This window comes from Rissa tridactyla, chromosome 1 (assembly GCF_028500815.1).
Source record: "Rissa tridactyla isolate bRisTri1 chromosome 1, bRisTri1.patW.cur.20221130, whole genome shotgun sequence".
Lineage (NCBI taxonomy): Eukaryota > Metazoa > Chordata > Aves > Charadriiformes > Laridae > Rissa > Rissa tridactyla.
In genome coordinates, this window is record NC_071466.1 from 25,761,813 (window position 1) to 25,775,922 (window position 14,110).

Below are 14,110 nucleotides of genomic sequence, written 5' to 3' on the forward strand. Positions count from 1 at the left end.
AGAAAATGTGTTTATTTGATTTGATTAAAAACAAATAAAAAGTACTTTCACTTTAACAGGTTCTAACTGGCTGTTGACAGAAACCAGTGAAAGAGTTTCCCAGTCCCACAGGATAAAGGTTTTCTTCTGATAGAGGTTCACGTACTCAGAACAGATTGCCCACTGATACGTCAAAGGAATTGTATTTTGAAAAGCGACAAAGCTGCATCAATATTAAAAAACATGGATACAAAGGCAAGTTTCCTTGGACAACATACTCCTTTTGCCATTGTTAAGTAGGACTGATGGTGTAAATCAGTGGGTATCTTCCATCCCTCTATACACAAAAAAGCTCTGGGAACAGGATCAGTAAAAAGTACCATTAAATTTAGTGGAAAGACAGGACATATTATCTCAAAAAATGCTTTAACATAGCAGTTGAGTTTCCAGAAGAGAGCTGGCTTTCGTAGATGTCCTCCTCCATGGGCAGAGGAGGTTGGTACATGGCAGCCTTTGCCCTGCCAGCCATGTTGTGCCTCTGTCGTGACAAGTTTTGAATCCACCAGGGAAGTCTCTCCCCGAGGCTTCAAGGGGAAATGTACAGACCTCTCATGAAATGATGCCATGCTGGGACCCAGTCAAGAAAAAGCTAAGTAACTGAAACAGGAATTTGCTTTAAGTCAGGCTGTCTAAGACTTTGTTTAATGAGGTTTTATGTTTGTTAATACCAATTTAACTGCTAAAAGAGCATTTGAAACAGTATGGTCTTTTTTAAAAGAGTAAACACTTTCTTCATTTCTAAACGATAAAAGAATCCATGGTCTAAAGATCACTTGAAACCTCAGAGAAGTCCCCCAGCTAAACCAAAAAGACCAGACTTGACATTCCAAAAATGCTGAGGTAAAAAACATCCGGAAAATATTTAAAACACTCATACATTTTAGACCTTCTTTACACAAAATGATGAAAAAATCATTCTTAAAAAAAATAATAATTTGCAGGTTATCTTTAAAAGCAACATGTGAAACTCATCTTTGTAACTTTACGGAAGTAATCATTTCAGAGGAGCGGTAGTTATTTTCACACTCATTTTAGAGTGTCCATACGCTCTAAAGAGTGTGTCCACATACTCTTTTAAGAGTGTCCACAGACAAGAACGATCTCTTTAACACCCACAGTCACTGCATCTCACTTCCCACCCTGTTACCATCGGCCTGGAAGATGCCTTCGGACTATCCAGACCCGCACGCCAGCAACGCTCCCTGGCAGGCAAACTTCAGCACACAGGGCCCTAGTCTGGAGCAGTGCCTGTGGGCTGCTGCCTGCACTCTGGTGAGCCTGGGGCTGGGGGAAGCCTTGAAATCACCTGCAACACAGAGGGCAGCCATACCTACTGCTTCCGAGCAGTCGAAGCACTCATCGCTCACCACACGCTCTCACTTCTGATCAAAGGTTTGGTCAGCCCAAGAGCTGCTCATGTAACTCCTATTAGCTTGCAGCGGGGCTGCAGAGAGGAATGAGATACTACTCCAATCATCCGCCGTTGAGATGGTCATTGTTAAATCATTACAGCAAAGCTGGTTGTGAAAGAAATCAAGCCTTGCTCCAATTTAAAATACTTGGTAATTTGATGAGAAAATATGTGTGTGATTTGTGTTTATGTCTGGAAGTTTTCCCTAGCGTGACAGCCTTTAAAGGAAAACCAGATCTTTCTTGCAATGTATGTTCTTTCATGTTATGCAGCCTAGACTGTGGATTGCAGTGATGTCAAAAATGTACATGGAGTGATTGCATCCTGTCTGTGTCCTGCAAGAATGACTTTGAAAGTTAGATGTTTCATCTCTACAGTCATATCCTGACCAACAAACTCAGTCAATAAATAAATACATTTAATGACAAACCTAGCTTTTTCTGTAAGCTGCAGTTAAACAGGAACTCGTTTTTTGTATTCACATCTATTCTATAATAATGAATTCAGCACCACAATATCCGAGTATCCATTATAATTATAAGATCAGAGAAACCTTTGTGGTACCAGTTTTCCTAAAAATGAGTTAAAAAACCCCAGTCCTCCATTCTCATTCTTTTGAAGTCTCTGCTCGAAGCCTAAGACCCGAATACAAAGGGCCAGAACTTTGGTTAAGAATGTTTGGAGGTTTTTTTTAAGTGGTGAACTGATTTTGCCCAAAAGAGAGAAAAAAGAGTATAAAGCGTATGAATTTTTCATTCATTTTTTTCCAAAGCTGAGTGTGCCATTAAAACATATATAAAAATTCCATTTAGATATCATTTTTTTTTGTACAAGATTTGGTGTTTAATTGTCGTGCGTGAAATTTGTAGCACCAGGACAACTTGGGGCAAATTTGAGCTACAGGTCTCAGAAGAAATATGTAAAATAGATATGCCAGACACACATCTGAAGCTGTGCATCGAAATCTGTGGAAAACTTTCTCATGATTGTTGGAAAGTCTTTCAAAGTTCTTTATGTGCAAGCTAATATTAACCCCGTTACCATACTGTTATTGTTGCTATTAATATGTACCTATTAATACAGTATTTACCCACTGTTCTCAGAATTAATTTCCAAACGTTAACCTGCTGCAGGCCCATCCCTGTTGGCTACTGACAGAAGATCAAGGTCCTGAGGGCCACCTGCAATCCCTGGTGTACCGATATCTCTTGCTTGCACAGTGTTGCCCAGGAAGGCTCCATGGCTGGCCATCTGTACCTCAGGAAGCACCATTGTTTCATTTCACTACCTCAGGCTATCAGGTGGCCTGCCAACCCAAGCTCTCTGCTTTTGCTAACTGTAGCCCACTGGGAGAGGATGGCGTTGACCGAGAAAAGGACCCCCCACCCCACAACGTGGCCACCCTGGCCTACTGTGGGAAGCCACTGGTCCAACTCCAGCTCCTTCTTGGGGCCAGAGTGGTACCAGCACTGCTGGGTTTTGTGGGCACAGTGCATTAAGTCTGCGAGCAACAGCCTTGAAAGCAGGTAAGCCACGTACGAGGAGACCACAGGGCCGGAGACGAAGCCCCCTCCCCTCACAGTACCTCAGGACGCTGCGGCCGCCATTATCCCTCCCCCTCCCACCTCAGGGCAGCCTCGGCCCCGCCCCCGCGAGGCCCCGCCCCTCCCCGCGCGGGCGGCCGTTCCCTCCCTGCGTGTGACGCAGCGCGCCGGGGGCGGAGCGGAAGTGAGGAGGAGGAGGCGGAAGTGGTTGTTCGTGTGGGGACAAGATGGTGAGTGGGGGCTGGCGGCGCCGCCGGAGCTAGGGGGGGAAACCCCGAACTGGACTGGCGTGGTGTGTGTGTCTGTCTACCCATCCCCATCCTTTTACCTCCTTCGACTGTTGGGGTCGTCGATGGTGGCGGCCGTTGGGCGAGGGGCGGTGGGGCTGTGCTGAGTCACGGGGGTCCGGGGCGGCCATGGCGGGCGCTCGTGCTGCCGGGTCGGAGGCCCTCACCGGGGCAGAGGTGTCCCTCGTTCCCCATCCTGCGCTGGTCGGTCTCCGCTGGGTATCCCCATGGGTACTCGGGGCCGGTGGGGCGCGGAGGGTGCGCGGCTGCGGTTAAAGCCGTTTTCCTGGAAGCGGAGGGGGACGGGGAGGCCGAGAGCCCCGGCCTCCCGCGGAGGGAGGTCGTGCCACCGTCCTCTGCGGTGGGTAGCAGTGGTTTGTGACTGCCTGAGACGGACCGGGCACTGGCGTGACTTGAGAGCATCACTTTTGGGAGTATTTTATGTTTTTCTCCTTGTGTTTGACTTTCATTTTGATCTTCTCTGTTGTCACATCTTCCAGTTAATGTATGTCTTTAATGTGTTCACTTACAGCAATCTCAGAAAGGTCTGGTCAGCGTTGAGTATGTTAGTTGGTCGGCGTGTTATATGCATGTAATAACAGGTACTTTAGGGTTTTTTAATAGCTGTTAGGTTATTTCCAGTTAACACTTTAGTACAAAAGACCTTAACTGTAAGCAAGAATTTTCTGTTGGATCTGCTGGAAGAAACTCCTGCACTGAACAGCTCATCACTGTCACTTTCCAGAGACTATTGCTGTCACCTTCCAGAGTTTATTATACATTGGCCTATTGGTGGAGCTATTTTTGTGAACAATCCTAAAATCACTACAGTATCATTGGGCAGGTTAGCGTGAAATTAGTGGTCTTGGTTAAGGTAGCTTTATGTCTGTGTTTTTCTTGTTTTCTGCTACAAGTTACTGTTTTTTCTTTGCTCTTCAGTTAACTGGCATACTAGACCACTTGAATACACCTTGTCCTCTTTATGGCAGCCTTAAACAATGGATAACATCAGTGTGATCTTACTTGATTTTGTCTATATTGGAGTAAATGAAGGAATGCTCAGGCATGTTCCTTTCTGTCCTGTCAGCTGAGCATGACCTGCCTTCTTCCTTTCTGCCCAGGGTGGAAATGAACAAGGGGTAATTGTGAGATTAGCTTTTTCAGCCAGATACAAAAAAAATGTGTTACCAGTACCTTTAACTATAATTCTTTCAGAAAGTCTGATAACAATGTATTTTTTTTTTTAAGAGACACTGAAGTCTAGGCCTTGCATATGAGTAGTTTAAGAAGTATGTGAGCACTTTGTTTCATTTGCCTGGCCAAATGGCCCATGTGAAAGGGGTCTGGTTCTGTTAAAGTAATCCTCACTTTTTTTCCCCCCCCCAGAATTCCAGAGGTGCTTCTTCTTTGTGGAAGGATAGTATCCCAATTACTGAATTTTCAGCTTCAGGACCATTTGAAGGTCATGATCTTCTGCGTAGAGGGTATGCTTTACTTGTTGAGTTGGGCTATAGCCCATGTTGAACTTCAGATGTAGGAAGAAAGTATGCAGTAAACGTTGGCATTTTAGAGGAGGTTCTTGGAAGGAGTATCACAAAAGCTGTAGCATAAAGTGCACATATGTAATCAGATTGTCTTTCAAGCATGAAGTTTGTGTGAAACATCACTTCAAGAAGTAGATAGCATTAATCGACTCTTACCTGTGTGATACTGCTCTTTAGAAAAGAGATGGCAAATTATTAATAGTTATGAAATATATGCTAGTTTTTAATATACTGTATATGAGTGTGCTATAGTACTGTGGGAAATGTTTAATTTCAGCATTAGTACAAAAAGTAAAGTTAATACAGTAAAAACAGTGGGTTTGGATTTTGACATTTTACATGAGTGCAAAGCTATGTACATGTCTTGGATAATGAATCTAAAATAATTTTGTGGAGTTTAAAATGTGGGTGGGTAACACAACCGTGTGTGTGGAAGCTATGTACAATATTCAGTTGCAAAAGCTTGGAGACGTATAAAATCAGGTACCATTTAGCTTGGACATAATTAAATCTGTGATGTTTTCATGTATTAATATTTTTCTCTATTTCTGAAGAGGGTCAAGGAAGAAAAACTGTCATTTTGTTTTGTCAAACACAGAGAAAAAAGGATGCCTGAAACTTAAATTCTTTTTCTTCTGGTAGTGCTATAGTTAGAGGTCTCTTTTTTTTTTCTCATAGTTTAAACTGTGCTAATTGTACGTCCTTGTGGGTTGATGATTGTATCTGAGAAACCAATACCATGATTAATTTGAACTTCAATTTTTTTACTTGTATTTCTAGCTTTACAAGTGTGAAGAATGAATTGTTGCCCAGCCACCCACTGGAGTTGTCAGAAAAAAATGTAAGTGTAACATCAAGTGTAGCCATCTTCACTCTTAACTAATTATGAAGTTTAAATTAACAGTGTGGTTACCTGGACTGCTTTGTGTGGTAACAGGTAATGGGTAGGGTCTTGCCTTTAACAGAATAAAGATGTTCAAGAATAGTAACATTTTATTTGTGCAAATAGACACTGTTGGCAAATTTGTTTAATGTTAACCTTCCACTTGTGACTCTGTCCACTTCAAGTGTGTAAGTGGGCTTTCACGTAGGGACTTAGTAAGGTTTAGTCATCTAGGGGTTGTTTATACAGCCTCTGTAGTTAGGTGAGGAGCGCACCTGTCAATTCAGAAAGACCGATCTTGCCATTTTGTCTAGGGTTACCATATATCTTCATTTTCAGACTTTCAGTCTGTGAACACATAAATAGTTTTCATTTGATTTCTTGATCCCATCTAGAAATTTTACACACAGTTCATCATAAGTTTATGCAATCTTGTCCAGCTTTGTCATCACTCGTGGACTACTTACGAGTGGTCTGTGGACTATAGGTTGAAGGCAAAGGGAGACTAGACTGACAGCCTTGGCTAAATACGTGGTTGAACTGAACCTTGTCTTTGGTGCTTCTTTTCTCAGCACAGAGGAACTGATGTAATAAAATGTCCTGAAGCAAAGGCAGTATTTGGATAGAATGTTCCAAATTGCAAAGCTAATCAGCATGATGAGGTCTGAATGTTGTGTCTAATGTATTCTAAATCTAACCAGTGCTAGTGCTGTGTTGAGCTAATGTTGTCCTGATTTCAAAGGATGATGTTAATGTGACACCAACTTCATGAGCCTGTTTATAAATACTATAAATGTTTCAGAGCTATTTGTCAGTTGATTTTTTTTTTCCAACTGACTACTGTAATTTAGTTTTTAACTCTGTTCTTGCTGTATAAAACCTGCATTAATAAATGGTTACATGTTAGAGAGAAAAATGCACAAAAATAATTAAAACAGACAATGTGATCCCCTAAGAAGTATGTAGAACTTTTAAATTGTTTTTTTCAACATATTGTTTCGTTAGTTTTTCTGTAAGTTTGTGGCCAATTTAGCTGAGAATTATTTTCATGTACATTTAAATGGTAAAAGACTTACCTTAGCCTGAGATAGTTATGTTTGGTTTTACTGCCATAAATGGTAGGTTATTCAGGTAGTACTAATAGAAACCAAATTTTTCTGCTACCCAGATAAGGACCCCTACCTTCATAAAATTAAAGAACTGGAAAAATAATGTGATGAGAATTATAAGTCTGGGGTGAAGCATATAAGTGGTATTTTCTGCTAACTTTTGAAGAGCATTCAATATAGGCTGTTATGAGAAAATGCATGTTATGCCTTTGACTTGTAATTTCCTGTTGGTTTTTGAGATCCGTTCGCATAAACGGGATGATATTCTTGTACTAGTAGCTTTTGTCATAGTGATTGAGTACAGGTTTTAAAATTAGAGATTTGTATTTTTTAGTTTACTTTACAGTGTTGTATTGTGTCAACATTACACTCGTAGTCACTACTGTAAAAGTTAAATGTGAGACTGGATTATTCAAGTTTAAGTTTAATGTTAAGCATAAGTTACTTTAGCGTACCTCAGTATCTGTTAGCTGGCACTTTTTCATTAAAATAATCCTCTACTGAACAGATTTTCTCTGTCTTCCTGATCAATTTTAGAGCAGTTGGTAAAATTATGAGCTTCCTTTTGCTTTTCAGAATCCTGTGGAGTATATGTGGTGCTCTGTAGTGCTTGATCAGAAAATAAGTATTTTGAGTGTTTTAAAGTAGAATCTTTGATGTTTAATAGTAACATCAATTGTGTATACAATATTGTAATAAAGTAGTGCAACACTACACCACTTGGTGGTGTTACATGTCCTGATTGTCAAAAATAACAAAATTGCTACTATTTATTTGTAATAAAATCCGGCAAAAAGCAGGTTTTTTTTCATAAAACAGATATTACTGTCACTATCTTTCGTGTACATTTGAGACATATATGATGGAATCACTGAATTTTTACATATAAATTTAATAAGCATGTTCATTTAAGTAGGATGTCACAAATCTGTTCTATGGCTGTATTTGAAAGTAACTCTTTCTAAAATAAAAATCAATTTTGTTACAGTTCCAGTTAAATCAAGATAAAACAAACTTTGACACGCTGAGAAATATTCAAGGACTCCATGCACCTTTAAAGCTGCGGATGGAATTCAGAGCGGTGAAACAGGTAGGCATCTTTATCCAACTGGTATAACTTAATCCACTTGAAAAAAGTTTATCTCGAAACATGCTTTCAGAAAGACACCTTTCTTTGTTGAAATACCCTATGTTTCCAAAAGAAATTCTTTCACTGGACTGCTTTTTTTTTTTAAAGAAAACAAACAAACATTGCAATTAATAGTTCCAGAACAGTCAATATGCTAAAGCCTTTCAGCTGCTGTTCTTTTATTGGTTATTTGGTGAAGTGGTAACTGCTCTAGGGTTTCTGTGAACTAGCTTCCTGTAAGCCTTTAGAGAAAAAGCAGGAGGAATTGAATATTAATTCCTAAAATTAATATTCTCCTCTGTAGCACGTATGACCTCTATGGGAACGAATCTCTGCATCTGTAGGGCAAAGAGACTTACAGATCTGAGGCAGGTAGTGATTTGGGAGTAGATATAGACGTAATGTGAAACCTGAAGCAGAGAATTTGCTATATGCTTATTATTCTGCAGCTTTTCTTGTAGGATCAGGCAGAGGAGGTCTACAGGGAGTTAAGTTCAAAGATTTTAAGTCTTAATTGGGAAGCTGAGTCTATATCTCCTCTTCCTTATCTCATAGGGTAGAGTGTAACTGTAGGGAGTCCGACTTTGTCCCTTAGGAAACACGAAAAGCTTGTTGGTCCTAGTAAACCTTTTTGGCTTGTTGAAGTTTATCAAGCTATTAAGAGTTGTTTTTCCAAGTGAATTGGAGTAATTTTATACTCCCTTCTAGTGGATCAGGTGCTAGTGAACCACACTGAGCGGCATTAAACTTGGCAGAAATTACTGGTCCTGAAGATGTGGAAGTCAGACAGGATGTATGAAAACATCTGTTGATCTCAGCTGTGCTGTCTTGTGAGGAAAAATCTTTTTCCTAACTGATGTTAGCACATGGCAGAAAATGAGGCAGGTGAGGATATCCTGCTAGTGTGTGCCTCCACAGTTATTCTTGGGTGTATGGGTGGGGGAAATACGGTGATTAGAAGGTTTTTCACTCCCAGCTTCATGCTAGATGTACAAGTTCTCTTGTGGTTTAATTTCACTTTTCTAAAACGTTTACTGGATGTGAACTTCTGACAATTGTACCAGTAGTGATTATGGAAGTCTTTGACAAATTTTGTATGTAAAGAGATAGCTACATAATTTTATGGCTGTAAAATACATTTGTGGTATAACTGAAGTATCACTACTAGTAGTGAATGCAATTCTAAGTATGGATATGCCATTCTCAGAATATTTAAGATCTGAATGCTGTATGTATGGCTTGACAACTATTTTTTTTTTTTTAATACTGGGGTGAAGGGTACAGAAGAGAGTGGTGAAAGTAGCTGGAAGTGGACTTGAAACTTAAGAATTGGTGGCAATCAGAGAAATAATTATGATTTAGATTAACTGCAAGCAGGATTATGTTTAGCTGTGAAAATCAAGATCGCTCTTTCACTTACATTCCTGACTTATGTCAGAAATGTAGGTAACTTAGAATGTGGTTTCCAAACCCTGGAGTGTATGTCAGTCGTCCCATATTGACCTCAGGGTGTTGATGTGTTTGTTGCAGTGAGCCTTTCCAGCCTTATGTGATGACAGAGGAGGAAAAAAAACCCTACTTTTTTTAATTACGCTATTTGCTGTATTAGCTGCACTGCATTAAAAGCTACAAATCTGTTGGAAGGCTGCTCTTTTCAAAACAGAGAGGTAAACAATAGAAGATGGTGGTGTTAAGTGGGATTTGCTATCTGTGTGCCAGTAGTTCTTATTTCATCACTGTTTTTGAAGGAAGAAGTGACTTTGCCCACCATTTTTCTCAGTCCCTTCTGACTGAGGGATCCAAATATAAAACTCAATTTCAGACTTGCAGAAACCTGAACTCTTGTCTTTTTACAGGTCCAGCGTCTCCCATTTCTTCACAGCTCAAACATAGCACTGGATACTCTGAGGGGAAATGATGAATGCATCAGCTTTGAGGACATCCTTAATGGTAAATACATTCCGTTTTAAATGTTATAGAAACGTTAAAGGTAAAATTTGGGAACTGTGAAGTTCTTTGTCTCTATGGAATAAGAAAATTAAACACACAGATTACTAAGAAATTAAACACACAGATTACTAAGAAAAAATTGAATTCCTAAAGGCAAAGAAGCACTGGGGGGAGGAAAGATAAATGTGGTTCAGCTGCTAGTTGTGTGGAAATGAGTGTGACATATTGAGTAAGCTACTGTTTTGCTTGCAGGCTGGGTTTCTAAAGGAGTAGAAGATTATGCATTTATATTGTATGCCTGTTTCCCCAGAAACATTTGAACTACTTGTGCAGATTTTGACAGGTGGAGATTCAAAGATATAAAATTTTTATAAGTTCTATAATTAAAGAAAGGCTATCAGAGAGATACCAAACTAATGAACCAGAGATGTGGCAGGGGGAAGGAAGACTCCCTCAAATTAACTCAACGGTTTGCAGTTGTGTGGTGTGCTACTGATGGTTAGTAAGTGTGGAAGAGAGTAAACCTGGAAAAATAGTTAAAAAAAAAAAAAAATTATTTCTTTCTAGCTGGTGGTTAAGGACAGGGGAAGGAAGCAGAGGGTATTTTGAGGTGAAATTGGAGAATGGAAAGAGCCAGGGAGACAGGAAACTGGAAATAATGGAAGGGTAAGTGGGGAATCTAGACGTATGAGGTAAATATGGGGTTATTTTCTGAGGTGGATCTACAGGGAGCAAGGGAAGGAATCTTAGGTTATTGCGGTTCAGAGGGGTAGAACAATATCAAACATAACTTATAGGAATTTGATTATTTCCCATTGCTCACAACAAGCTGTTACGTATTTATACAGTGCTAAAGAGTGAGTGGTTTAAAAGTGTTTTTTGTAAGGTTCTGTTTATTAGCTGGGGCTGGATTAGATAATTTTGATGTCTCTGTAGGAATCAAAGGCATCAATATGCCTATTTATGGAAGTAAAACACTCTGATATACCCATAAAGAAATGTATTTCTTCCAATGTGCAGTCACAACCTTTTTTCTGGCCTTGATTTTTTTAATTTTTATTTTTTGTATGGAAATTAAGTTCATACTGTCAGTATTGGTATTTCTTGTGCTCTCTGCACATTCCTGTGTAACCTTGGAGTACAGTGGCTAATGTCAACTGTACTTTACAGAAGGGAGGAAATCTCAGAGACATTTAAGGGTGTAGAATTTCTGTGAAACTAGGCAGTTAGGTGGGGAAGAATGTCCCAACTAACAGAAGGGCTGGAGAGTGAGCTCCTATTGTGCAGAGAAGTTGCACTGCAAAGGTGTGGGGCACCTGTGGGGAAAAGCTTCAGTCAGACTTGAGTTCTCTCAAACACAAAACTCAAATCAGCCTTGAGATTCAGGCTACAGGAGACTGTGCCTATGTAGAACTGGTTGGTTTTGTCTGTCTGTCTCTTTATGAAACACTATTCCACTATAGGTGCATTTGTTACCTGATCATTGCTTTGGATAGAGACTTATAAGTTACAATCTGCATTGTGCAATGCTGTCACTCTTGTGCTAAGTATTAGAATAAAAAACAAACAACAAACCAAACCATCATGTTCATAGTTATTGTTGGTCTTTGTAGCTTGGTAAAAGCCTCATGCTGTTGACTTTTTTTTTTTTTCCCAGATCCTTCACAGAGTGAGGTTATGGGAGAACCACACATGATGATGGAATACAAGCTTGGTTTATTGTAACAAAATGTACTCCACAAAAATGTTTTGTGCGTGTCTTTATACTGCAGATCTAAATACATGATGCTAAATTGACACTCACAGTGTTAAGCAGTCCTACAGTTATCATTTGCCTTCCTTGATGAAAAGGCACATTAAATGTTTAAAGTCTATACATTGTTCTGTGCTTGTTGTCAATTATATAAATGTCCTGTAACTAGGTAGTTTAAATAAGTCTCTTCATACACTGCTCAGGATAATAGCTTCTTAACTATGGAATGCTATATATGTATACAAGAAATCCAAAAATACCAATGCATTTTATAACTGTAGGTAAATGCATTTAATGGATGTTCTTGCAGAAGAACTTTTTAAGGGGGAAAAGTAGGTATTTTCCATTGAGTAACTCTTTGTTCATGAAAACTTCCATACACTTTTTAAACTATTGAATAAAAGTTTGCTATAAATGCTGTTGTGTTCCAAAATATATTTAATCGTAAATCAAAATCTCTTATCCACAACACAAACAGTGTTGTTCCTTTCTCTTGCAATATTTTTTAAAGATTTTTAACTTCTGCACTGCCCAGAGAATCCTGCTACATACGTTTTATCCCCCCGCCCCGTTGACAGTTGTTCATGTGTGAGCCAGTAAGCTTTTGTGTAGAATTGGAAGTATCACTGTAAGAAGGGAGTTAGAAGTCTGGATGTCTTTCATCTGTGTCCCTAAGAGGTTATTCTGCTTTCTGAAAGTAAAACAAGTACCATTTGGAGTTTAAAGAGGTGTTTTAAAATCCATAAACATAATCCAAAAGAGCACTCCTAGATCTAGGTATTTTAGTATTCAGAGGAGAAGAAAGAATGCAACGCCTAATTATGACAGTACCTAATAAAGCTGCTGCAGAGAGAACATGAAGATATAGTGGTACTAGATGACAAATACAGAAATAATTTTTTGTGGGTTTACCAAAATCAGATCTTAATTAAGGAAGAATGAGACCTATACTTAAATATGCCTTTTAAAGGAGCAGGCCACTATAAGCTTTTTTGTGTGTGTATACGCTTAACTGGAGGGAAGTGTGTTATTAAATTAAGAGTTATAACAACTATTTTCTGATTTTATATGTGTTGTGTAAATCCTGCAAGGCAGATAATATGTGGCATATTAGAAGGAAAAAAAAAAAGTGTGTGGTTCAAAAGATGTCATCTCTCGTCATAGGTGGGGAGGTTGAAGCAATGTTTCTAAGGCAGGAACTGTATTCAGCAGGTTTTAAACTGCTAAGTGCACTCAGCTTTCTTTTGCAGATAATTTTAGCAGAAATGTTGCTGTAAACCTCTTTTCACAATTCCAAACATCTCCAGTGTGCTTAAATCTGCCACAGATTCCCTACCCAGGTGGGCGAAAGCCTCTAGCTTCTCTCCTGTAAGTTTTACAGTGGTTTTATGTGCATCTGTTGCAAAACATTGCAGCAAATTAAAAACATTTGAGATAACACAGTATGAGATACTTTACTGGTGGTTTTATATTTAAACCTGGTGCATTTAAGAAGTGAAGCTTCTAAAATTGTCTTTCACTTGAGAGTTGCAGAGATGAGAGACTTGTGCTATGAAATACAAGCTATTTCATTTGTATTTTCTGCCTTAGGTTAAACATAGGACCGATAAATTGAATGTGCAAGCGTAGACCTACTCACTGGTTTTTCCATAGCTGTCCTGGTCTTTCTGTGAGCTGATATACTTCATTAAATATCAGAATTGGTAGCCGTTTTGTAATTGAGAAGTTTCTTGACAGTTTTGTATAAAGCAGAAGTAAACTGGTTTGTTTTTACAAAGCAAGCTTGGGGTTCAGTAGGCTTTGTACTGCTCTAGGCTCAGGCCAGCAAGGGTGAGGGATTACCTTGCCGGGTCTGGGACAAATTAGGGTACAGGCATGGATTTTTAGGAGGATTTTCAGGTCTGCCTTCCTACCAGTGCTGTTCAGAATACAGGCAGCCATCCCAATAGCTGTACACAGTTGCTGGTACCTTATAGCTCCCTGCCTCAGTGTATCTAGCTAGTTGGCCTTTCCTGGTGTTGGTGGAAAGATGGAGGCTCTTGTTTCTAAGCAAAATTTCATTAAGACAAGTAATTTAGTAGAGTTTCTCGGTAAAGCGAAGAGTGGATGCAGATGAGGAGGCTGCATGTAATTTCTAGGTGGTTTTATTCAACAATTAGTATACTTATTATAATCTTTGGTGAGATCAAGCCATATTCAGAGCAAGGAAGTTGCATTGCTCATTATTTCTGTAAGGAGCTAATTTTAGGGGTTAGCCTGGCTGGAAAGCAAATGGTGTATGTAAGAGGCCTGTGCAAGACTCTATGCTGTTAATAAAGTTAACAGGAGTCAACAGGAGTGAGGCAAAGAGCCTTTGAGATAAAAAGGCAGGGTGTTGCGGTGTGGTGAGCTGGGCACTGGGCTTCCTGGGCCAGTCCCTTCTCCCTGTTTCTACGTGAATTTTTCATCCTGTAAAGCAGGA

General features: G+C 39.5%; 1 protein-coding gene across 1 annotated transcript; it reads left to right on the forward strand.

Moving 5' to 3' along the window:
* Positions 1-3,133: 3,133 nt before the first annotated feature.
* Positions 3,134-12,064, forward strand: POMP (proteasome maturation protein). Its single transcript, XM_054220658.1, has 6 exons — positions 3,134-3,224; positions 4,668-4,765; positions 5,606-5,666; positions 7,806-7,907; positions 9,803-9,896; positions 11,554-12,064. The coding sequence occupies exons 1-6, from the start codon at positions 3,222-3,224 to the stop codon at positions 11,619-11,621; spliced, it is 426 nt and encodes a 141-aa protein (XP_054076633.1). The 5' UTR covers positions 3,134-3,221; the 3' UTR covers positions 11,622-12,064.
* The last annotated feature ends 2,046 nt before the right edge of the window (positions 12,065-14,110 follow it).

Excerpts from the sequence above, each read along its gene's own strand:
- POMP (XM_054220658.1), top strand. Across the intron at positions 7,908-9,802 it reads AATTCAGAGCGGTGAAACAG|GTCCAGCGTCTCCCATTTCT; the intron begins GTAGGCATCTTT and ends GTCTTTTTACAG. Across the intron at positions 9,897-11,553 it reads CTTTGAGGACATCCTTAATG|ATCCTTCACAGAGTGAGGTT; the intron begins GTAAATACATTC and ends TTTTTTTCCCAG.